The sequence below is a fragment of the Dendropsophus ebraccatus genome, chromosome 15 (assembly GCF_027789765.1).
Source record: "Dendropsophus ebraccatus isolate aDenEbr1 chromosome 15, aDenEbr1.pat, whole genome shotgun sequence".
Classification (NCBI taxonomy): domain Eukaryota; kingdom Metazoa; phylum Chordata; class Amphibia; order Anura; family Hylidae; genus Dendropsophus; species Dendropsophus ebraccatus.
In genome coordinates this window covers 27,862,934-27,889,485 of record NC_091468.1, presented here as the reverse complement: position 1 = coordinate 27,889,485, position 26,552 = coordinate 27,862,934, and the positions used below count along the sequence as shown (strand labels likewise).

At 43.1% G+C, this 26,552-nt stretch overlaps 1 protein-coding gene across 1 annotated transcript in view; it reads left to right on the top strand.

Annotated features, from left to right (window-relative positions):
* Positions 1-26,552, top strand: part of SMOC2 (SPARC related modular calcium binding 2) — a 133,695-nt gene that overhangs the window by 83,936 nt on the left and 23,207 nt on the right. Inside the window, exons 8-10 of the mRNA XM_069954411.1 lie at positions 8,347-8,533; positions 13,487-13,569; positions 22,338-22,440. Of these exons, the coding sequence (XP_069810512.1) occupies positions 8,347-8,533; positions 13,487-13,569; positions 22,338-22,440 (373 nt within the window). The remainder of the gene's footprint in view (positions 1-8,346; positions 8,534-13,486; positions 13,570-22,337; positions 22,441-26,552) is intronic.

Here is a 26,552-nt window from a genome sequence, read left to right as displayed (position 1 = left end):
CAGATATTCTTCAGGATTTTTCCTATAGGGTGTCCATGCTGGCAATTAGCTCTGGAAATTATAGGACATGTCTTATATTTGTCCGTACTTCACACATGGATACCCCATAGAACCCTATGCACAAGTGTCAGTGAAATCCCAACATTTTGCTATGGTTTACAAAAGAAAGAAAACATAACATAACATGAAGATGGCGGCCGTGTTACGGAGTGGAATTATTGCTAACAAGAATTCTGTTTTTTTCTGAGTAAATCTATTTATAAATGCTTCTACAACACCATTTTTACAATAAACTTATTTTTGTTGAGGCAAAACTAGGAGATGTGTTAATAGTCTGACATTGTGGGCAGCTGCTATGTTAATGTTAATAAAATGGCATCATTAGGTGCCTGGAATACCAGTAATTCTGCTCTCTGAGATGCCGGCTGGCTGGAAAAGTTCAATATTTAGAATCTGCTTTATTTGACTGGTTGTGCCAAAAGCAACCCCTTGGATTTTACTACTGTGTTTCTCTGAAAATAAGACAGGGTCTTATGTTATTTATTTTCTCCTAAAAAGGGCTAGGGCTTGTTTTTGAGGTAGAGTTTACTTTTGCAGAACTGTATTATGCCCCTACACAGTGGCCCCACTTTATAGGGTAGATAGCAGCCATACTGTATGTCCCATAGCTGTCCCCCTGCTTCTATACTCTAAGTTCCACTGTAGTTAGACCTTCTATTGTATACCCCCCCATACTATATACATCCCTCCCCCCTCTGGAGTTAGTCTCCCTTACTGTATACCTTTCTCTCCCCTCTGTAGTTGTTCCCCCATACTGTATGCACCCCCCCTCTGCAGGTAGTCCCCATATTGCATACATCCCCCTCTGCAGGTAGTCCCCATACTGTACCCACCTCTGTACTTCTTTCCCCATACAGCATACCTCCTTCCGCCCTCTGTAATTAGCCCTCATCCCCCCCCCCATAATCAGTGTCCCCTACTGTGCATCTTTCCACTCCAGCCTCCCCTGAAGCTTGTGCTGAGCAGGTGGGGGCGGAGCATAACAAGTCTGGCCCTGATTGGCTGATGCTCAGCACCCAGTGTCAGGGATCTGTTCAGCGTGTTGATTTTTCAGAGAAACACAATATTTGTTACAAGAACTTTCAAAACTAAGTATTCAATACAACACTGTTTAAGGCTATGTTCACATTACGTATGAGACCGGCCGTTCCGTGACCCTGGGTGATCTTTCAGGCCGCGGAGCTCTGATGCAGGCACATCAGCGCGCGCCCGCATCAGAGCTTCCCATAGCACACAGGGAAGCGAGCAGCCGGAGCCGCTCACTTCACTGTGTGAACTGACAAGGCTTTCTGCGGCCGGAATTCACTGAATTCCGGCCGCAGAAAACTGACCTGTCAGTTTTGCTCCGGCGCCGCACAGGCTCCCGGCTGGAGCGTGTACGATGTGTGTACGCTCCAGCCGGGATCCCATTCAACATAAAGCTATGTCACACACTGCAAAACTACGGCCATAGTTTTACATAGTGTGAACATAGCCTAAAGATGCAAGTGAAAGTTGATAGGTCAGTTTAAAGGGGGACATTTATTAGGGGGACATTTATTAAGTCCAGCGTTTATTAGGGGGACATTTATTAAGTCCGGCGCTACGGGGATTTATGTAGAGGCGGACTGCCTCTACATAAATCCCGTGCGCTCTGGTGCGCACCGCCGAAAACCTACGCCAGCTGAGGACCGGAGTAGGTTTTCGGCTTATCTTTTGGTGGAACGGATGGTGAATCACGCGGACCTTGAGTCCGTGCCCTCCGCTCCGCCCCCTTCACACCCCTTCACGCCCCTTCCCCGCCCCCCAGCGTACTCGGCGGAAAGTGTCGATTTGCGAATATTTTATTCGCAAATCGGCCATTTGCGAATAAAAAAATGTGCAAATCGGCACTTTCCGCCAAAATCATCCGTACGCCGGATAATACATGTCCCCCTAAGGGTAGATCCACAGCGGCTTTCTCGCTGCAAATTCGCAGTAAAATCCGCTGTGGATCCATTGCGTGCAGTTTTTTTGGGGAAGATGGACATCCCACTGCGAGGATGTAAGCAGACCACCCCGTTAACCCCCTGCCGGCTGGAGCATATACTGAACCTGCCCCAGGATCTGGCTTGTTGGGGTTTCCGGCTAGACGTCCCGCGTAGCCAATCAGTGGGCTGCCCTAAAAGCACCATACCTTGTAGAACATATATGGCACTTAAGCAGCCCTGCCCAGTAATCCACTGGGATCGGTAGCCACGAGATGCCGGAGGTGGTGGTGGTGCTGGAGATCTACAGGGTAATCCAGAGATCCAAGGAGAACCCTTATATCTCTAGTGTTACAGACATCCATTGGTCCAGATCATTGTATATCTTTTTGTTGAAGTCTCAGTAGATGTCTCAGGGATCTTAGACTTTTTCCAGTACCAGGGACACCAACTGAGACATCAACTGGATGATGTCTCTGGTACTTGAAAAGGGGTCTAAGAGCCCTGAAACGCATGATCCACTGATACTAGATATACTTTGATTATCATGATCATTAGTAACGTCAGTCATTAAAAATAAAAGACTTTTTTTTAACGTAAACTAGATGTTGAGGGAACATAGCCTATATTGTTATCCTAGTACTGTACTATCCTTCCTGTATATGCTGCACTTTATATAAATACTTTCATATCGGATTGGTCTTAACAATTTTTCAATGCAGTTCCAGTTTACATGATTGTACTGTACTATTCATGTGATTGTTAGTGGTGCAAAATACATTAGTTGTTATACTATTTGGAGGTAAATGATATTGTCTTTATTGTGCATGTGGTGACCGCAGGCCATTATTGTTTTTATAAGGTATTTTTTATTGTTTTTAATGGATAGTATAAAATAAAGATCACAAAGTAGTATGTGATAAGTATAATAGTATATAATAGTAATAAATATATCTCGCAAGATTTGATAAGTGCTGCAGATCTGTCTTTATGGTTATTTGAAGCAGTTGATTCCCATCCAGAAGGACTATGTATTTATCTATGCAGTGGCGGATTAACTTTACCATTTTGTGTTATTTCACTTCATTTATACTTTTATTTTACTGTCTCACCACAGAGAGGCCTCCTGTTGTCATTGCCAAATTCGGGGCTGTACAGTTGCAGTATCTATAGGTTCAACAGCCGGGATCTGAGCTCGGCTCAGGTCTCGGCAGCTATCACTGACAGCTAAGCCCTGCTGTTGATGGAACGTGGGCAGCTTCTGTGCCCGTTTCCTCCACGGCGGTAACTGTACATGTCTGAGCAGGAACACACCGCAAAATAGGATGCGGTCCTCAACAGGTTAAATATATTTTCAGTACGATAACACCTAAATGTGTAACTTCATCCTGGAGTTTACCAGTAGTATCATTAAAATAAACTGCAAAAATAATCCTATGTAATGAATAAGCTATTGTAAAGCCAGGGGTTGTGTATAAATAAGACTTTATCCCTCCAAACAAACATTACCTAATCCTTGTGGTCAACAACTGTGTCTTTTGGAAGACATGCTCATAAAAGTGTGTACTATATAAATAAAAATATATAAATACATACCTAAACACTGAATGCTCTATACTACAAGGTTGCGTACAAGAATTACTGAAGCGATAGATACTGTACCTTGTCTTAGGAATTCTTTGTATCATATATAGAAATGGGGAATAAATCAAGACGTTGCATAAAGCATTTCTGGACTTTAATCTTATTATAGGAATTGCTCCTTTTAGGCAGATGTAACTAAGAGCAGCTGGAGGCATACAGCCCTAACCATGCTCCCATATGATGAATGGGACTTCCAACTACAGGGTCCAAAGTCTCACAACACCCTTTTATTTCAGAAACTAATGGGAAAATGACATCTCTATTTTTTAGGCAATGTCCGGATCATGACTGCCATCTTAAAAGCTGCCATATTAGAACAAGGTCATATCCAGGTTGCTACAAACAGATATGCCATATTTCATGTGGTTAAAAAGAAGAGGGGAGACTTGATAAAGGCCCATGTTAGACGATATAGGGCCGAAACGCGTTGTAATAAAGAATATATTATGCCATCTACCTCTGGATGATTCCTGGCTGCACCGCTGTGTGCATTTTTATATACTCCTGCGCTTACTATATTCTGGTGTGGATTCGACTCCTGGTCCTGTAATCGGTTGATTACACTTCTACATGTGGTTAAAAAGTTACCAACTAGAGATGAGCGAACCGGGTTCGGGTTCGAGTCAATCCGAACACGAACGTTCGGTATTTGATTAGCAGTGGCTTCTGAACTTGGATAAAGCTCTAAGGTTGTCTGGAAAACATGGATACAGCCAATGACTATATCCACAGAGCTCAGTGAAGCAGGGCTAAGATCGGGTGCATGGAAGATCACATCGCTGCTTCAGTGTGTGCTCCGCTGAATGTAATCTTATGAATTGCTTCCACACTGAACTACTGTTAATATTCAATTATCGTTTACACTTAATTAGTGTGTATTCCATTCAATTTAGTCATACTGTCCACAAACATTTATCCATATCGGACAGGTTACATCTCAATTTTTGTTCTTACCCATTTTTATTAGATTCGTCACAAACTTTCTCAAAGTTCGTAACGTTTGCAAACCAATCACAATTCAGCTTCATTTGAGCAAAGTTGGAAACTGAGCTGTGATTGGTTGCTATGGCAGTTTACACCAGTTGCTATGTTACACACTTATATCTGGATATATGTTTTTAGACTTAACTTTGCAGCAGAACTGATATGTTATCTGTATTCTGCAGGTTGGTATGATTACAGATTTGGATAATTTTCCTTATGTTAGAGGGTATTTACATGTTCCATGATTACGGTCTGTGCATAGAAGAAGAGCTACAGACTGGAATCACAGAACTCCCGGCATCATGTATTTTTATGATGCTGTGAGCTCCAAAACAGTTTAAATGTCTGCGCTACTGTACTGAAAGCTGTGTGTCTGTGTAATGTATAGTTCTCCTGGTGGAGCTGGCGGTCGGACCCTAAGCTCTATGCATCTGCACACACAGAGAAGGACGTCCTGCACTTCTATGTCTTGTGTAGAGCCTCAAAAGCAGCAGCAGGATGGAAGCCATATCTCCTCAGTTACCTTCCTTGTAACTTAATCCTTGAGCTAGTTACAGGATTTGACTGAGCTGATTTTTCCGAGTGGAAGAAGACAGTTTAGAAAGGGAAAATGCTTGACAACAGGAGGATGCATGTTTTGTCTGATAAGATATATAACAAAGTTTCTAGTTTTCGCTTGTACTATTACTCTGTGCAAAGTTTGTTGAAATGACAGGGCCTCTTTAATAGTTTCCCTACATTTCCCATAAAGCCTCTGACTTTGCGAAAGTGAGAGGTGTGTGTGGGGGCGAGGTCTTATCATGCTGGACTGGTGCTAGAGTTCATCCCAGTTCACCCAACTGATTAGATTCACAAGTTGGTTGGCATCAGTTCACATTATGTGCAGTTGATGCATTTTCTTATTCGAGGTGTGTTTTTACTTGGCATTGAGGGGGATTGAGTTGATCTATAATCAGAACTGAGTGTTTTAGGAACATTTTCATTCTTCATTTGTTGCATTTTTGTTTTTCCTTCAATTTTCCAAAACTCTGTTAACTATTCTGTGCTTTTTGTGATTGGCTCTATATTTAGTGAAATAGTATAATTCATGGCAAAAATGCTAAGTGTGAACAGAGCCTCGGGGGAGGTGTATAACTATCATGAATCCTATTGAGATGGCAGCAGTAGTATACAGATGAAGCTGGGTGGGGAGGAGATGGTAGGGGTCTAAGAGCCAGGAGGGCTCCTCCGACACATTAAACACTATGATAATCTGTGGGTCAGGTCATCTGATCATGGATACCCAGTTACAGTTATGAAGGAGTAATAAATGCAACTTTGCTGGAATGAAACAGATAGGTCTGTTGGACTAGCCACGGTGAGTGTGCATGACGTGGGCAGTATTAAAGAAAAACTCTTTCAAAATGTTATTATTTCAGATCAACTGATATCAGAAAGTTGTATTTATTTTAAATTTACGTATGTTCAAAAACCTCCAGTTTTCCAGTAATTATCAATGGCTGTATGTCCTGCAGGAAGGTGTGTATTCTTTCCAGTCTGACACAGTGCTCTCTGCTGCCACCTCTGTCCATTTCAGGAACTGTCTAGAGCAGGAGAGGTTTTCTATGGGGATTTGCTACTGCTCTGGACAGTTCCTGACATGGACAGAGGTGGCAGAAGTGAGAACAGACTGGAAAGAATCCACCACTTCCTTTGGGGCATACAGCAGCTGACAAGTACTGGAATATTTGAGATTTCTATATAGAAGTAAATTACAAATCTATATAAGTTTCTGACATCAGTCGATTTGAAAGAAAAAAAAATGCTGGAGTACCCCTTTAAGCCATGTAATCTCCCGGTTCCATGTGAGAGCAAACAATTCTTTTATAGATATTTCATTTACAGATTTATTTGTCTGTTTGTACTGTTATTGAGTCTAAAATGATCATTTGCATGTGTGCAAAATTAATCAGAGCAGCGGGAGTCTCCGTTTGGCCTGTTAATATTCCATACGCCGCCAAGGATGGATCACAGGAGTCATAAAGAGACCTTAACCACAAGACTGAAAGAAAGATCAGCACTCCTCAGCTCACTTAAAAAACAAACGTCTGTTGATTCTTTTACGCGATACAAACCATACGCCACACGTTGTGACCCTCTACAACTTCTACTTTTAATGGTTATGGAGAAGAGAAGAGCTAAACATCATGTTGTGGCTACTTTCTCGTTTCTCCTGATCACATTAAATACATTCTATAACGGGGATCTGTCACTGGATTCATGCTGCCAAAACCACAGGTTCCCTTATCATAGGAATATGTCATTTACCTGTATGGACTGTAACCATTCATAGTTATGACTTCAGCTGATAATGAAGCTCTGGGTAATTGTAGGAGGGGTCCACAAGCCATGATTGACAGATCCCTCCCCGTATGCAAATAGAGATCTGTCAGGGCTAGTGGACCACCCCGATGGCTTGGTTCACACTTCGTTTTTTTCATCATTTTTTTAAGGGGAAGTCATAATTATAATTCCTATGAATGGACACAGACGTTCAGTGTGAATCATATGTCCTAATAACAGAACCAGCCACTGCCTTATGCTAAGGGCAGTATGTACAGCATGAAACTAGTGACAGGTCCTCTGTAAGCCCTTCATGTCAGCCATATGGCTATATATGTTACTACTGCCGATGCTTTGTGCAGTAGGAATGTATATATATGTCGGCAGCATTGAGGGGTTATGGTGTGTGTGAGGGAGGGGGGGGGGGGCGCACACATTATGTCTTAGGGATAGTGACAGACAGCCAGGATCACACTACTATCTGCCATTATAATTGAATGGCCTTATAAGCCTTAGCAACAGCTCTGTTCCCCATACCACACAATCAGTGGTTAGACCCTAATCAAAAAAGACATGGAATAAAATGGAGGTGTGCTTCCTTTGCCAAAACTCCAATCAGCTTCTAAGCTGTGTACTACCGTGTTTCCCTGAAAATAAGACAGTGTCTTATATAAATTTTTGCTCCCAAAGAGGCACTACATTTAAGGGATGTCTTATTGCCCGGCCTTTGACCCCGGCCCTCACCCGGGCCCTCGACCCTGACTCTCTCCCCGCAGCACCCCCTGGAATACTCACCAATGTCCTCAGTGTTCCTACACTAAAGAAGCAACAGTGGGACCTGGAGCGCGCAGCAGGGTGTGCGCCTGGACGTGTGGCAGGACGTGGGGGCCATGGACCAGTATGCCTACAGCGCCGCCTGTGAAGGTCCACAAGGGGATTAGGTGAGTGGCGGGAGGTGGCAATGGGGGTGGCAGCCTTACCTTCATGGGTTGCCTTAGTTTAGGGGGGGTGCCTTACTTTAGGCTAGTTGGTAGGCTAGTTGGGGTGTCTTATTTTAAGGGAATCACGGTAGGTCAAATGTAACTAAATAAAGCCTGGAAATATATTACTACTTTGCAGTCACCTTACACTTTTCGATTTAGTTATACGTAAAGTTTACAATAATGTATACACTTGTACCAAAAGCATAATCTTTTCCCATGCATTTGTCTGCTGAAACCCATATATGTTGGCTGAATGTAATGTAAAGAGAGTCTTTGAAATTGATTCATATATTTCACTGATATAAAAATCTCCATCTATTTGTCTGAACTGAAACAACATAATACTCAGTGTTAAAAAGCCAGTATTTCTAAAATTGTTATTTTTACTGTTTTTGTAATTTGCACAGCATCATCTTGTGACCAGGAACACCAGTCTGCACTAGAAGAAGCCAGACAACCCAAGAATGACAATGTATTTATTCCTGAATGTGCAAATGGAGGGTTATACAAGCCCGTCCAATGTCACCCATCTACAGGATACTGCTGGTGTGTCCTTGTGGACACTGGACGACCCATACCTGGCACATCCACAAGGTAAGCCGCTTGTTACAATTTCATAACGCTGCTAAAGTGAATGTGGCCAAATCAAATACAACTGCTAAGTTGTAAAGTTGCAGTAGCCCTGCCCCATGTGCTCCAAATTGCCTTACTGGACACATGATCACTAGAGATGAGCGAACCTCGAGCATGCTCGAGTTCATCCAAACCCGAGCGCTCGGTATTTGATTAGCGGTGGCTGCTGAAGTTGGATAAAGCCCTAAGGCTATGTGGAAAACATGGGTATAGTCATTGGCTGTATCCATGTTTTCCAGACAACCTTAGGGCCCTATTCCACCGGACGATTATCGCTCAGATTATCGTTAAATCGTTCGAATCTAAACGATAATCGTTCGGTTGAAATGCAGTTAACGATTAATGATCGAACGAGAAATCGTTGATCGCTTTATAAGACCTGGACCTATTTTTATCGTTGCTCGTTCACAAAACGTTCGCAAATCGTTCGCATTTAATAAGATGTCATTTGGTCGTTCGCAGTAGATACGAAAGCAATAGCGAAGAAATAGCGAAGAAAAAGCGATCGTAAATACAATCATAAGTGACAATTATCGTTCCATGGAAATGAGTGAACGTTTTCTGGTCTTTCGCCATAGCGGTCGTTTGAGATCGTTAATCGTTAACGATTATGCGAACGATAATCGTCCGGTGGAATAGGGCCCTTAGAGCTTTATCCAACTTCAGCAGCCCCTGCTAATCAAATGCCGAACGATCGGGTTCGGATGGAGTCGAGCATGCTTGAGGTTCGCTCATCTCTAAATGTTGCTTTTGTTTATAAGATTTGCAGAAACTGACACCATCATTTTAACAAAATGAAGGGGAGATGCACAGTTAAAACATTCCAAGACTCTGAGTCAGGAGGAAGAGACTCTCCTTTTTTTTCTTACTGGTCAAATTATGTGGCAAAACTTAAAACGTCATACCAAGCCAAGTTTTTATTCTGGAATATGTGATTTGATGATGACTAAACACAAAAAGGGATGCACAACTGTGCAAGGAAGGGATGCTGTCTTCTATATGTTTTCATGTGTACAGTTAAGGGAGAGCTGACAAAAACGATGTACTCTCATGGCACTATCAGCAGGCAGCGGATGTGGTCATAGCTGATAAATATGTCTCTATGTTAAACTCCTCCAGTTTGTAAAGGGATTGTCTTACATTATGAAAGACAGCATATGAGACTTCTATAATAAAAGAGACACTAAGCTCACCATGGCCGAACTCCCTGCTGGCTCAGGGTACTTTCTGGTTCTGCGGATCCCAAACACACTGCAGCCATACAGTGGCCTCAGCAGTAGTGTGCAGGTCACCTCGGGGGTCAGGGATTGGCTCCATCGTGCTGGGAACCTTATCAGGAAAGCTGTGTCTTACAGGGAAGAAAACACCAGCAGCAGGGTGGTCAAAGAAGCATTGATGGACTTGGCAAGATAGGTGAGCATCAGTGGCGTAACTACCAGGCCCGCCACAAGGGGGCCCCGCGGGGCCCCCCATCAATCACTCTTGTGACCACAAGCATTGTTTTGCTTGCAGTCAGAAGAGTCTGTATCCAACTGGCCCCGGCTGATCCGTGGCTGCCGGGGGTGTCCCGTCCTATCCACGGCAGCGCACGCATCAGAGAACTCCCTGTGTGCCTGGGGCCCTGACTTCCGGACTGTGCCGGAAGTCCCAGCCCCGCCACATGTGGAGGTCTCTGATGCCTGCGCTGCCGGTGATAGGACGGGACACCCCCAGTAGCCACGCATCATACGGGGCCAGACGGATGCTGCAGGAGGAGAGAGGCTCGACGAGGGAGCGCGGTGTGAGGTGAGTTGTGTTTTTTTTTTGTTTTTTTTCATCTGCCTGCACTTGGGGGGGGGGGGGGGAGAAGGGGCTATCTAATAGGTTGGGGGGGAAAGAGGGGGCCATCTATAGGGGGGTAAGAGGAGGCCATTTATAAGGGGTGGGGAGAGGGGGCCAACTATAAGGAGGGGGGGAAGAGGGGGCCATTTATAAGGGGGAAAGAGGGGGCCATCTATAAGGGGAGAGAGGGGCTATCTATAAGGAGGGAGGGGAAGAGGGGGCCATCTATAAGGGAGGGGAGAGGGGGCCATCTTTAAGGGGGGGCATCTACAAGGGTCGGGGAGATGGGGCCATCTACAAGGGGGGGAGAGGGGGCCATCTACAAGGGGGGAGTGAGGGGGCCATCTAAAAGGGGGGGGAGAGAGGGGGCCATCTACAAGGGGGAGAAGAGAGGGGGCCATTTACAATTGGGAGAAGAGAGGGGGCCATCTACAAGGGGGAAAGAGAGGGGGCCATCTACAAGAAGGGGGAGAGGGCCATCTACAAGGGGGGGAGAGAGGCCATCTATAAGATATGGAAGAAAGAAAAGTACATAAAAAACGTAGTGCACAGCAAATTGTGCAAATTGTGCCATCACTCTGCTCCATTTCAATCTGGGCCATTGTGCGTGAAGAAGGTATCAGAGACTTATCAGAGGATTTTTAATCAAAACCTTGTTAGATAAAAATTAGAAATGTGACAACTTTTCAAAAGTTTCGCTCAACAGGTTCGCCAAACTTTCTGGAAGAGTGCAGGTTCTTTTTTTTTTTTTTTTTTTTTGTGTGTGTGTGTGTGTGTGTGTATTAAATTGTGCGTCCGCTATCTTTACAAACTGGTTTAAAACTTTGCAAAAAAAAAAAATTTAGTTTAGTAACAAAATTTTTTTTTGCAACGTTTGTAACTAATACACAATTAGCTAAACATAACTACTTAAAAAATCTAAAAAAAACAAAACAAAAAACAGCTGCAGCATATTTTTCCCTTCCATGGTGAAGTTTCCCTTTATTTGCTGCATGGAGCCCCCTGATATATACAGTACCACTGAAAAAAGCCGAAAAAAAAAAAATACAGTGACATAAAAATAATACAATTACAATAAGATATGCAAAGTAACGATTGTGCATTTTAGTTAGCAGGAAAAGGCAGAGAATCTAAATTCCAGAGATAAAAAAAAATGGTTAGTTTTCGATAAAAATCTTAAATGATCTGCAAGAAAAAATGATTTTAGGATTCTAAAAACTTGCTGCAACTGCCCTTTATTTCCATGCACCTTCCACAATAATGGGAATAGAAGCTGCTTTTATTACAGTTGGGCTCGGTCTGTATTCTGATACCTACGGATGACCTCTTTATTTAAGAAAATAATGAAGGCGAAATCTCTCAGTTGAGTGCTAATGTAGTTCCTGGCAGATTGCCGAATACCTGCCTAAACTGATAGCTTGCCTCCATTCCTTTTTCTTGTCTACCATTACTTTCTTTGCTTAGCGTTTACTTACTGCACTGTACACCGCACTTGGTATTTAATAGCTGGATATACAAAAGTAGAAACTAGAAATGAAAAAGGAAACCGATCCTACAGTGCTATCTAGCTGAGCATATTATAAGGCGGGCATCATGGTTTAATGCACATAAGCTGCTTAGTTTTGAATATAGTGTCTTTTGTGCAGACTTTTTACATAGCGTTATGTATTTTACAATAACTTTTCAATTATGATATACATGAGAAAAAATTTTTGTTGTCAGAAACATATATAGGGAATAAAATTGTTGTAAGGCTAGATTCACACAGCATACAGTGTTTTACCCTTCAAAAAAAATATGCCCCTGAAATCCTAGGGCAGTCTTTCTTACTTTTTTAGGCTATGTTCCCACTGTAAAATAAAGGTAAAAGATGGTCATATTTTCAATATAAGGCTGTGTTCCCACAATGTCTTTTTATGGCTGTTTGAGGCCAAATATCAGCCATTATGTCATAGTAACAGACATCATTTGTACAACAACTTGCCCTCATAGTGGAAACATAGCCTAATAATGCATTTCATTGAAGTCAATGGGAAATTGTCCGGCAGTGCACACACAATACAGAATAACGTCCGTAATTGATTGACTAACATGTTCATTATTTACTACCAGCAGTTTTTTTTTTCCACCTGTTCACACATTGATTTATTACAGTCATATTTAGCATTTATCTTACAGTGTGTGAACATACAGTATATTTTGTTGCTTTTTATTATGTAATGTCTTTCTGGGGCATTCTCTGCATGATATACACACACATCATAAATAACATGTTGCTTATTCATATGTATTTCAAATATGTACCTAATTAAAGGGGAACTCTGTATAAGAATGATTTAACGCTGTTCAATCCTTACCCACAATCTAAGCTTGTGTGTAATAGGTTTCTATATATTTTTTCAGTACTTAGTGGTGTGTGCGACTATTTCCATAGTGTCTACCTTAGGCCATATTCATTCAACGTAAGTTCCGCGGTAATCACGGCCGTTGTTGCAACGGCCATGATTAGTACGGAACTTACATAGTGCTGCAAGCTGAGGGAGTGTACAGTATACACATGGTATACAATCCGTCCAGGATCCCTAGCAGTGCCGCAAGAAACTGACAAGTCAGTTTTCTGCAGCCGCTATTCAATGAATAGCGGCTGCAGAAAACCCTGCCAGTGCACACTATGGAGAGTGCGGCCGGAGCCGCACTCTCCGTTGTGTGCAGTGGAGAGTTCTGATGTGAGCGCGCATGGATGCGCCCGCATCAGAACTCAGCGCCGCTAAAGATCACTGCAGTACCGGCCGGGATGATCTTTTCTGAGACCAGCCGGGTCACGGAATGGCCGGTCTCTTACCAAATGTGAACATAGCCTTGTCTTGTAGTATTTTTGAGTGCCATTATTGGACACTAGGCTGCACCCTGATTTAATGATTTTTTTTTAACGCTCCCCTTATCTTAATAACTTATTTAAACTTCTATTGCCCAGGGTGTGGGGATTATTTACAAAATTTGTGATTATATGGAGTGAAGAGTCTTGTACAAGGATCTTTATGCCATTCGTAACTATTGTGAAGCAAAACTGAAGATGACTTGTTGCTATTCTAGGTATGAACAACCAAAGTGTGATAATGGAGCAAGAGCCCATCCAGCCAAAACAAAAGATATGTATAGAGGAAGACAACTTCAAGGTAACCATATAGTAAATGCATCTCTGTGCTTGTACATTTATGTATTTTCTACCTCATTATTACTTTATAGACATATCTATCTTTCATACCGCATTGTTGTCAGCAGGTGGGTTCATCAAAATCTAAATCCAGTATTATATAAACAACCATTAATTAAATAAAACCCAGTATTTAAAGTGTTAATGTTATTTGGAGTAATTTTTGACATGTCAGAAGTTACTGATCGCACCCGGTCTCACTCCTGAGACCTGCTGTGATCCAAAGATTCACCTGGGGGAGTGCGTGGCAGCAAGCCTGTCCCTGGCTGTCAATCAAATCTTACTCATTCGCTTCATTACAGTCTCTGGAGCCAAAGAGTCAGATGTTCTGTTATGGTGTCCTACCACGGGTGTTACTGTTATATAAACCCTTCGTAAAAGTCTGTACTTATTGTACTTATTGCACTTGCTCTCTCTTTGTTTTTTCTGTTTGCACTCTTCACGTACTCACAGTGAAGTCACACTGTGTGGTGGGAAGTGCTAGGGTCTGGGAAGTGCTAGGGTCTTTCGTGCTGGACATTGTAGAGGAAGGACAGAAGCTAGATAGCTCTCTACAGTGGTCCTATCTGGGCCCTGGCCCCTGCCAGGTCCCCTTCTCAGGTCAGTCTTAGCTAGAGCCTCGTATGGTAGGACGCAAGACAGCAAACAGTTCTTCTTTTCAGTAACGCTACACAACACTATGCAGTGTTAAACCCCTTCTAAGAGAGGACAAGGCAGAGACAACCTCAACCCACGCCGTGGACAAGGAGAGTCACAGTGCAGGACAGTATCCACAAAAGCCAAAGAAGCTAGGAACTTATCTAGATAGAGCAAAGTTGCAGTAAGCCTAGGAACTCTATCTCGCAGCGCGGTTGTCAGCAGGAAATCCTCAGCATTCTGCTCATCCCAGGTAACAAGGTCTGGGGCCTGTGTCACCCCCTAGGACGGTTCAGCTAAATCTAGAGGGCATAAGGTGGTGTGAAGACCAACAAAAGGTCAATACACAGGCACAGGTGTTCTCTTCTTCTTCCAAGTATTCTTCTAACTCATCCTCCAACATCCCGGCAAAGCACAGTACTACTTGGGTTGGGACTCTCACAACATCCTCCTCTCTGCTACTCTGTTTCTTAGTATCAACACAACATTCCTGTCGCAGAATCGGTTGCTGTATTCTCAAGTATTTGTCTACAAGTGTGATTCAGTGTACTATCAAATGTTTTATCAAGAGAAATAATCTTGTCATAATCTTGTACCTACTGCAAGCATGTACTCCTCAGTTATTTATGCTAAAGAGACTTTGTGATTCTTCTCACACCAACACAGTGTACACCACAGCCTTGTGATACTTCCCCTTTCTGTGGGTGGCAGTTCCGATAGTCCGGGAGGGTCTCTACACCGCTCTGGCCATCGGTGATTACACTATCCCAAGGGACCCCGTAGCAGCCCGGCAGGACACTGACCACAGAAGAAAAACGTACAACCGGCCTTGTAAAATAAAAGCAGGCGTGCCATCACACCTGTGTGCCTTCCCAACACTGGTGTCATGAAGTAACACCTTAAGGTCCGGCTGTATCTCGGCCAACCACCACCGAAGTGGAGTCACACTTCAGCATCTAGCAAGTGACCGGCCAATGCTCCGACACAACATCTACCGGGGGCTTCACCACACTGTTGGCCTGGGAGTGGGGTTCACTGCCTTGCACCCCCCCTTCCCAGGCTGTTTCTCAGGATCGCAGTGGGTCTCAGTAGTGAGACCTGATGTGATTAGTAACTTTTGACATTTCAAAAGTTTCTCCATATGACAGTAACACTTTAAGCCCTGAACAAAAGAGTGTATGAAGGATGGAGCAATTTCCACGTTGCATGCAACTTGAGCTCTGGCAGCAGCTGTACAGAAATTCCTGTGAATCCATACACTGAAGATATCTCTAACTTTGGGAATCCTACCTAATACATCCTGGAGGAATTCATTTAATTTATGTTATCATGCTTTCTATTATCACTTTTAGGATTGTGTAGGTGCTAGATCTCATCTTTATCAAGTAGTTTTAGCACCAGATACAAAGAATAGTATACAATATGGTGTATTCAGACATGGGACACCATTTAGATTTATAGATGCGTGACTTAAATGGTCACTGTCATCTCTAACAACTTCACTCCATTTGATCATATATTTGTATATGTATTAGTTAGTGGAAGGCAGAGACTTAGCTTGTGTTATGTAGTGGAATGTGACTAAACTGTATACTAGCAAGCCCACCCCTTCTCCAGGGGTCCATGCTGTGCCTGAAAGTTAAATCATGGAATACTTGTTATCTCTTACCACCCATAAAGTTCTGGGCAGGTGTTTCTTGTGTAACTATTGTGTTCCCGCTGTCTACATAGAGCTGCCTTCTGAATGTAATCCCTTCTCCCTATTTTGCTATGATCAAGTCCTTTCTTTTCCTTAATGAATATATTTTGTAAAATCGACGCAGGGTCATTGGTGACAGGGAATATAAAGTATCCAGTTCATAAAAATTAACCATTTTACAATCCAAAAAGATTTGAAAAACCTTTTTTTATCATTGTAAAGAAATTTGATGTTTGTTGAACAATCTGCAAAATATTTGGCCATAATAGTCCTGTATTCTCTTGGGGCGAATTGATTGTATTCATATTTCAAGAAAGACTATAGCAGAAGTTAAAATGAATTATTGTGTACTTAGCTTGCATTGTTTTAACAGAATAGATCCCACATTGTTCAAAATGTATTTTCACATTAAACTCTGCAACTTAGGCCCCCTTCACACGTCCGTGTCAGTTTTTACTGTCAGGAAATCCTGATCAGGAGACCTTAAATGTCATCAGGATAGTATCAGGATTTCCTGACAGTAATCCGTTTTTACCATCAGGAAACCATCAGGAAAAACCTTCAGGATTTCCTGATGAGATAATATTGTCTAGTATGCCAACATAAATCACAGGTACCCGTGTACCTGGATGGCCACAGGATGCAGAACTACAACTCCCATCATGGCCTGCCAGCAGAGCCATGATGGGAGTTGTACTTCTGCAACCTGGATGGCCACAGGCTGCAGAACTACAACTCCCATCATGGCCTGCCAGCAGAGCCATGATGGGAGTTGTACTTCTGCAACCTGGCCTGCCAGCAGAGCATGGTGGGAGTAGTAGTCCTAAGGGGTAATCTCACCTGTCCCGGATCCTGCTCTGTCGGGGCCGCGAGGTTGGGGTCCGGGTCAGAGTGCAGTGCTGAGGTCCGGGCAGCGGCGGCGGTCGGAGGTGCGGAGCATCCGGCGGGCGGCCCGGTGGTGAGTTCCCGGGGGGGGGGGAAGAGGGTCAGATGCGGCAGCGGCGGCGGCGGCGGGGGCGGGGGGGCGGCGGGGGCGGGGGGACGGGGGCGGCGGAGGTACTGGGGGTTAGGCGGCGGCGGGGGGGGGGGATCTGCACCGCACTCTGGCCGGCCAGCCCTGTAGTGCCGGGCAGAGTGTGCGGTGCGGTGCGGTGCGGGGGGGATGGGGGTGTGCGGGTGATCGGACGGCGGCCGGGGCTGGCTCTCTACCAGTCCGGAATCGCGGGCACTTTCCTGATATACATCAGGAAAATGCCCGTGATTCCGGCGCTCCCATAGACTTCTATGGGGGCGTCCGTGCCGGATTTCCGGACGAAAATAGGACAGGATCTAAAAAATCCGGTCCTATTTTCCGGAACGGACACCCTTCCGGAAAAATCCGGAAGGGTGTCCGTGTCTAATGTTAGTCTATGAGTCCGGAAATCCGTCCGGATTTCCTGATAGGAAATCCGGACAGATTTTCCGGACGTGTGAAGGGGGCCTTACATTGGAATAGAAATTCTTCTATTTAGCAATAGATGTGATGACCTTCTTCAGTACTTAGTAGTACTAAGTAGAGGGTCAGATGATTCTGTTGACTCTTTAGGTTATGTTCACACACAAAGTCATACAACTTTGAATCTAAAAATGTGTTACATTAAAGTCTATGGAAAATTGTCAGTAATGTTTGCTTTTAATTTAAGATTAAGTAGGGAGGCTATCTAGGCCTTAATTGTAGTTAAATAAATGCCTCTGCTCTTGTTAGCTCTGCCTCTGCCCTTCTGCCAGCTCTGCCTCAGCTCTGCTGTTATCTCTGCCTCTGCTCTGCTGTTAGCTCTGCCTCCTCTGCTGTTAGCTCTGCCTCTGCTCTGCTGTCAGCTCTGCCTCTGCTTCTAGCTCTGCATCTGCTGTTAGCTCTGCCTCTGCTTCTAGCTCTGCATCTGCTGTTAGCTCTGTCTCTGCTGCTGTCTCTGCCTCTGCTCTGCTGCTAGCTCCGCCTCTTCTGTTACCTCTACCTCTGCTCTGCTGCTAGCTCTGCCTCTGCTGTTAGCTCTGCCTTTCTGTTAGCTCTGCCTCTGCTCTGCTGCTACATCTGCCTCCTCTGCTGCTAGCTCTGTCTCCTCTGTTAGCTCTGCCTCTGCTCTTCTTCTACATCTGCCTCCTCTGCTGTTAGCTCTGTCTCCTCTGTTAGCTCTGCTTCTTCTGTTAGCTCTGCCTCCTCTGCTGCTAGCTCTGTCTCCTCTGTAAGCGCTGCCTCTTCTCTGCTGCTACATCTGCCTCCTCTGCTGCTAGCTCTTTCTCCTCTGTTAGCTCTGCTTCTTCTGTTAGCTCTGCCTCCTCTGCTGCTAGCTCTGCCTCTTCTGTTAGCTCTGCCTCCTCTGCTGCTAGCTCTGCCTCTTCTGTTAGCTCTGCCTCCTCTGCTTCTAGCTCTGCTTTTTCTGTTAGCTCTGCCTCCTCTGCTGTTAGCTCTGCCTCTTCTGTTAGCTCTGCCTCCTCTGCTGCTAGCTCTGCTTCTTCTGTTAGCTCTGCCTTCTCTGCTGCTAGCTTTGCCTCTTCTGTTAGCTCTGCCTCCTCTGCTGCTAGCTCTGCCTCTTCTGTTAGCTCTGCCTACTCTGCTGCTAGCTCTGCCTCTTCTGTTAGCTCTGCCTCCTCTGCTGCTAGCTCTGCCTCTTCTGTAAGCTCTGCCTCTTCTGTAAGCTCTGCCTCCTCTGCTCTTCTGTTTGCTCCACCTCTGCTGCTAGCTCCACCTATAAATGTATAGTCCACACACTTTTTTTTTTTAGAGGGGGTCTACATCACCAATACCAGTTCTATATAGAACATAACCCCAAGAAACAGCTTGCTCTTCACTTTAATCATCCATCTTGACGTGTTACCTGGCTTTGTGCAATGTAATGTATGGCTACAACATAATGTAAGTGAAGAACATTATTACTCTGCCTATAAGGACTGTGCTTGTTGCTGTAAAAGTAAACCAGATGCCAGCTAATTTGTGTCCTTCTGGGGAATGAGCACATTTTACTGATCTGTTTTAAGTGACCCTAGCAGGTTAAATTAGCCAACTACAGAAAGGTATAAAATAAAAACCCAGCTGTAAGTTTTTAAAGGGACCTTGGCAATATTTATGGCTTTGTTTATGGTTCCTTTAAAAGAGCATGTGCCAATTTATTTTAGTTACCAGGAAAACAGAACACGTTTGTGCTCTGGTGTCCTGGAACTGCCCTACACCTGCAATACAAAAACATTAAGTATATATTACAGGGAATTTTAACCTTCACACTACATAAAACGAGGAGCTACACATAAAACACTTCACCATAAAGATAGGACATTCAATAAATACCTAGTTGGTATTATTTATTTCATATTAACATATGTGTAAAGCTGGGATGTATAAGAATGTACTGTGTCCAGAAAAGCAAGACAGATGCAGAACACGTGCTATTGTAGAGACACGACTACCTGTAGTGCTGCCGGATCACTTTCTGAGCTTCCAGCTTTTTTTTTTTTTGGTAAAGTTATCCTCGCTGTTCAGAATAAGAGTTCTCCCGCAATTCTTTGTAAGGCCATGTTCACATTCAGTGAGACACCGGCCATTTTGTGACCCAGCCGGATCACAGAACGGTCGGTGTTACTGATGATCATTCCAGCCGGTAGGGCAGTATCGGCCAGATGATCTTCACCTCTGATGAATTGGGATGTGGGCGCATCCGAGCGTGCCCGCATCCCAATTCGCCACATGCTCCATTGTGTGAACTGACAGGTTCTCTGCAGCACAATGTAGGTTCAGTAGTAATCACGGCCGTTGTTGAAACAACGTCTGTGATTACTACTGAACTTACGTTGTGTGAACATAGCCTAACATAGTAACATAGTTAATAAGGTGGAAAAAAGACAAGAGTCCATTAAGTTCCGCCTACAGAAACCCTACTATGTTGATCCAAAGAAAGCCAAAAACCCTTAGTTGGCAGATGCCAACTGCCCCATCACAGGGAGAAAAATTCCTTTCCGACTCCAATATCAGAATAATCCCTGGATCAGCGTTCTATCACATGTAATGTAGTGCCCATAACTAGTAATATTATATTTTTAGAAAAAAGCATCCAGGCCTCCCTTGTACTTAATATAATGAATCAGCCATGACAACATCATGTGGCAGAGAGTTCCATAGTCCGCACTGAAATTCCGCTTGCATTCCGCACTGAATACACAAGAATTTTGCGAGAGCTGATTCTGGGCGGAACACTTTCCTCGCTTATTCCGCTACATTCACTCCATGTGTGCTGTCCCTAAGAAGTCTTTTTGGGTACTGTATCCCACCCATTCTCTTAATGACCTTGGTCCAGTTCAGTCATCTCCTTCTTATATTCAGGTGCCAGGTGCTGTACACAGTATTCTATGTGTGGTCTGACCCATGATTTTATTAGCCTTGGCAGCTGCTGCCTGGCACTGATCACTAAAGTTGAGTTTACTGTCCGCCAATACCCCCAGGTCCTTTTCAAAAACTGTTTTACCCAGTGTAAAAGGGGCAATTCAAAAAAAATGTTGCCATGTTGCTGGGGACTGGGGACAAATTAAAAAAGTATACTGAGTCATAAGAAAGTACCTGCCTGGCAGAGTTTGTATAGATTGTAGGATCACAGTAACTAAACGGACTGATATCTATATGCCACGGAGGTGCTCCTCATGTACACCTGTAGTAGATATTCGACAAAAGTCCTTGGCGTTCCTGCTAGAGGTAAAATGCCCTGCTGAATTTCAACCACACTTGGAATAAAGAATACTGCTTGTTATTGGTGAGCACCCTCTACTTTTTATCTTCACTTTTGACAAATTAAAAAAGGTCATAAAAGTCATACTTACCCACCTTAGTTCTCCTCATGGCTTCTGTCCCCCGTCCATTGCTGGTTTTTGCTCTTGTCTGCTTCTGAGACAAGTCTTCTTAGCAGAACGTGCTCACCCAGGAAAATGATGGCTGCCAAAAGAAATCTTCATAAGCTCTTATTCTTGCTTGACAGGTGACAGGTGACAGTCTCTTTTATTAGTTTTTTTTTAATCATGTTTTTATTTACACAAATGCTAAAAATATTTCTTGTCAGGAAAGGTAATAAAAGTGAATCCACTGAAAACTATCACAGCCGTCTAGTCTTGTTTAGTCATGATTATTTTAGCTCTATTTCAGCATTCCAGTTTTTACAATGGAATGTCTGTCTTGAATGCCAAGATTGACAACCAACTCCTCCAACCAGCTTGTGTGGTCTTCTTAACGTGGATTATATGTGTTCTATGCAAGCTATGTACATTAGTAACAATATACTTTTTCTTATATACAAATTATCTATCTATCTATTTATCTATCCATCTATCTATCTATCTATCTATCTATCTATCTATCTATCTATCTCCTATCTATCTATCTATCTATCTATCTATCTATCTATCTATCTATCTCTCTCTCCATCTATCTAGCTATCTAGTATGTAAATGATAGATACATTGTGTGTTGGTCTAATAACAAGATAATGACGTGTTGTAAAGTAATTATGGATAGCTTTCGGCACATGTCTAGAAGTCATAAAACTAAAATGGAAAATAGTGGCTGTAATCCCTCCTCTTATTTCCAATGTGCTTATTAAAAACCTATAGTTTCTTTTCTTCTCCTGAAATATAGAAGAAGGACAGGCTGATTACTTATGGTGTCATCCACACAATAAATGAATTACTTTTACTTACTTTACACTGGTGCTGCACATTGTATATAAGGGTATTACAAAGGAAGTGTTGAATCTTTATGCAGATGTTACAATGGATGGGGGGGCTATTCTATATGGGCATATAAGAAAGGGGGGCTATTCTATATGGGCATATAAGAAAGTGGGGCTATTCTATATGGGCATAAAAGAAAGGGAGGGGTATTCTATATGGGCATATAAGAAAGGGAGGGTTATTCTATATGGGCATATAATTAAAGTCGGGGCTATTCTATATGGACATAAAATAAAGGGAGGGCTATTCTATATGGGCATATAAGAAAGGGGGGTATTCTATATAGGCATATAAGAAAGGGGGGGTATTCTATATAGGCATATAAGAAAGGAGGGGGGGGGGGGTATTTTATGTCCTAGTCCGGCCCTGGTCTAATGTCTGTGAGGGCCTCCTGACTCTCCCATATCAACAGATGCCAGGGGTCGGGACTATAAATTAAATTTGGATATGGAACATGCTTTATTTGCTGCTAGACAGGTCTTGCATTGGCTTATCACCCGCTTCCTGCTGAAATAAACATGCAAGCTGTCCTGATGTTAGGCATGTGTATGGTATAGTCATACATGATAGATGTCCCACCTGATGAGCCATGTTATACTGTATATCTGCCTGTACAAGTATTGTTGATATAATATTTCATATTTTCATAGGTTGTCCTGGAGCAAAAAAGAATGAATTCCTTACAAGCGTATTGGATGCATTAACCACAGACATGGTACATGCAGTTTCTGACTTAACGTCCTCTTCTAGCAGGTAAGTTAGTAAACAGATTTGTAAAAAGGGGTTATCCAGTTGATGGACTCTCCATGTCGGCTCCATGTCAGCTCCAGCTGCTTTTCATATCGATTTCAGGCTGGTTTGTCCATACGAGCGCCATACTTTTCATAGCATTGTTGCAAGGTATTAGTAGATTTAGCAGTAATATTTTCTTTTATGAAATTTTTACTTTTTTTCTATGTATTTCAAATAATAACAGAAGTCTATGGTCCAGGTGTATTAATGTGTCTGCATCAAAATTCTGTCCAAAAAGTGTTGCCTGGTACTTTTCTTCACATAGTAGACATGTTTCTGATGGGCATGGCCTCTGTTTAAAAAAAAGTTGTGGCCTAAGTAGGAGGAGCTGTTAGTCTCACCATGCGCAGCAACATATGAAAAGTTACGTTCAAGAGGAATACCCCTGTAAGGCTTTATTCACATTTAGGATTAAAGGGGTAGTGCGGTGTTAGACATTTTTCCACTAAATAACGCACATTACAAAGTTATACAACATTGTAATGTGTGTTATTTAAGTGAATGGCCCCCTTCTTCATGTTCCCCGACCCCCCCAGCCGTGGACACGGAAGTATGACACAGTATACTTACAGAATCACTGTCGACACTGGCCGCCATCTTGGGACGATCACGTCATCTTCAGGAGGCCGGCCTGACTTCTCTGGCCCTCCCTCATGCCCTCCCTCATGTTCTGGCCCCCCTCCACCGCGATATCAGCTGCTCAGCCGCCATTGGCCTAAAGAAGATCAGTCTTATAATAAAATATAATTAAATTGTATAATTAAAACCTCAGTATCCAAAGATCTGTGTTCTCCATTACAGCTTCTCTTAGCCCAGTCGCCTCCCCATCTTGACTTTCTCTAACACGGTCAGTGTATCAATATTACCTCCATGAACTTTAGCAAAATATATAGAAGGTCTTGACAAAGCCCCCTGAGAAAGGCAGGGAATGCAAAACATGTGTTGGGGTACTTTGGGGGTTGAGAATAACATATGAGTTAGCTAACCTGCTATGTCTGGTTGTGATCTATCCCATCCTTTGTGATGAAGTTATTTCTATTAGCAGCTCCATCCTGGTCTCAGCTTATTTATGTGCACAAAGATGTAACTGCTGGAAACAGATTTTATTGCAGCGATCTAGTAAGTTTACTCCAGTCCCCCATTGTATCATTATACAGAGACATTCTGCTAATATTGGATATATGCTGCCAATAATTGTTATGGAATTTTTTTTTTTGCATTTACCATTGACTTCTGGATGATCACATTGTGTACCCGTGTACCTATGCTCCTTAACCCCTTGCCTCCGCAGCCTGTTTTAGCCTTAATGCCCAGGGCCTATTTTTCAAATCTGACTTGTCTCTCTTTATGTAGTGATAACTCTGCAATGCTTTTAACAATGGCGGTTATTCTGAGTTTGTTTTTCCTCTTCATGTTTGTGGTATACATTTGCGCATATTTGCGCAAAACGTTAAAAATTTACGTTTCTTTATAGTCAAAATTCTCTTTTTCTAAGAAAAATAGTCATGCCACATAAACTAATTATTACTGCAACATCTTCAACATGTCTACTTTATAGTGACATCATTCGGCGAACGTCCTTTTACTTTTTAGGATGTTAGAGGACTTTAAAATTTTGCATCGATTTTTTTATCTGATTTTTTTTATCCGATTTTTGGGGATTTGTGGGGCCTGTATGTTAGTTACCCCCATAAATCCCCCCACTGTAAAAACAGCACCCTTCAAAGTATTCAAATAACATTTCATAAGTTTATCAACCGTTTAGGTGCTTCGTAGAAATTTAATTAAGTTGTAGTAGAAATTTAAAATTTTAATTTTTTTATCAGATATTCAATTTTTTTCCTCTAACACAGAAAATACTAATTGAGAAATGGAACTCAATATTTATTCTCCTTATTCTAATGTTTCTAGAAATCCCCCATATGTGGCCGCAGTGCGTCACCTGACTCAACCACAGACCGCAGACATGACAGAGGCCTGGGGAATTTTGGGGCCTTTTTTATTTCAATTTTTTTGTAGGCATTATACCAGGTCACAGAGGCCTTGTGCTGCCAGAATATTTGTTTAAGACAAGTTGTCGTTTCCATCTGTATCATTCTGGGGGACATGTGACACCCTGATAATTTTTTATTTAATTTCTTATGAGGTGGTACAAATGAAAAACACAATTTAGCAGCTGTTTTTCATAATTTTTTTGTACGCTGTTTACTATATGTTACATATGACATGTTATCTTTATTTGTCAGGTCGGTACGATTACAGTAATATCCATTTTATATAGCTTTTGTTATAGTTTATGACATTTATACGATAAAAACTGTTTTGCATATTGTAATAGCAGTAATATTTTTATTTCTATGTGAGTGCTTTTTTTTTGCGGCATAAGCTGACGATTTTAGTGGTACACCTTTTGGGTATGTGTGACATTTTTTTCTATATTTTTTAGGGAGCGGGATTAACAAAAAAATTTAATATTAGTCAGTTTTTTATTTATTTATTTTTTAGGTTAGTTTTTTATTTATTTTTTACAGCGTTAATTGAGCGGGATAATAATAGAAGGGGTCATTACGAACTCTGTGATACCAAATATATGTATCTCATTTATAGGGGATCATTTATAAAGGGGGGGTGGGGAATGTGTATATGTATTTATTTATTTAATAAATTAAAGGACAACTCCGACGAAATTTTTTTTTGGCTTACTTAACACACATTACAAAGTTATATAACTTTGTAATGTGGTTAAATACCCGGTCCCCTTCCCCCACTTTCCGACCCCCGACCCCCCACCCCGGAAGTTAAAGAATGTATACATTACCTATTACGGTCGTCACGGTCCTCTTCTCTGGTGTCGGGTGATGTCAGAGCTGGGGCGCGGTCCGGGTCTTCTTCCTCTTCGGCGTCTTCATTGAGAGTGAATGGGAGAGAAAAGGCTGCTGGTGCACATGCGCACCAGCAGCCTTTTCATTGGCTGGAGCGCATCACATGGCTTCCAGCTTGCTCAGCCCTGATTGGCTGAGCTTGCTGGAAGCCATGTGATGCGCTCCAGCCAATGAAAAGGCTGCCGGTGCGCAAGCGCACTGGCAGCCTTTTCTCTCTCATGGACCCGGAAGCAAGAGACATCGCTGGACGGCGGAGGCAGGTGACGGTGAGGCGGACGGCGGGCGAATGGAGTGGCGATCATCACCGCAGGGATGGTGAGTATGGTGTCTGTCTGTGTCTGTGTTTTTTTTTTTGGGGGGGGTCCCGCCGGAGTTGTCCTTTAATTTATTCATTTACCTATTTATTTAAGTATGTATTTGTGTGTTTTTTTTAACTAACTTTTGAAAGTGTATATATAATACATGACAGCACATGATCTGTGCTGTAATGTTTTATACAGTGTATGAATTGTCAGTATTACACTGACAGCTCATAGAAAGAACAGGTCCCTGCCTCAGTGCAGGGTCCTAATCATTATATACCTTAGCAGCCCGGATGCACTGGGCAGCATCTGGGTTGCTATGGTGAAGGGAGGGGGGCTCGTAAGGAGCAGATCTTCCTCTGGATTCCCCAAAGACGCTGCGGTCTCACGGACCACAGTGCCTATGGGGTTAACTGCCCAGGGGGAGCGCAGCTCCCCTCTGGGCAGTGGCAGCAGGAGGAGGCTGTGTGAGACAGCCTTCTCCCGCTGCCTTATCGCTGCTAGGGACATTGGGCGGAGCCCGGGACAGTATGGCGTTCCAGGAACGTCATGTTGCAGGAACTACCTGCTTTACATGATTGCCCCTATCCCCCATCACACATGCTCGTACCATTGGATAGCCACCTTTAATCCAAGATCTGCAGTGGGGTCCGATCTGCTGTTGTTGCAGTTATTTACCTAAAAACATTTTTTAATCTAGGAGCACCCTGTCAAAAGAGTCATTACCTAGAGCACCTGTGCCCTAGGCCTGTGACGCCTCTTCATTCTTCCTCCCCAACCTCCTTGTCATTAGGAACTGCCCCGGGCAGAATTCCTCTTCCTTGGATCTGTCAGTTCCATGGCTCTCTTTGTCTCATGCACAGGATTTTGAAATCTCTGAAGAGGAGGA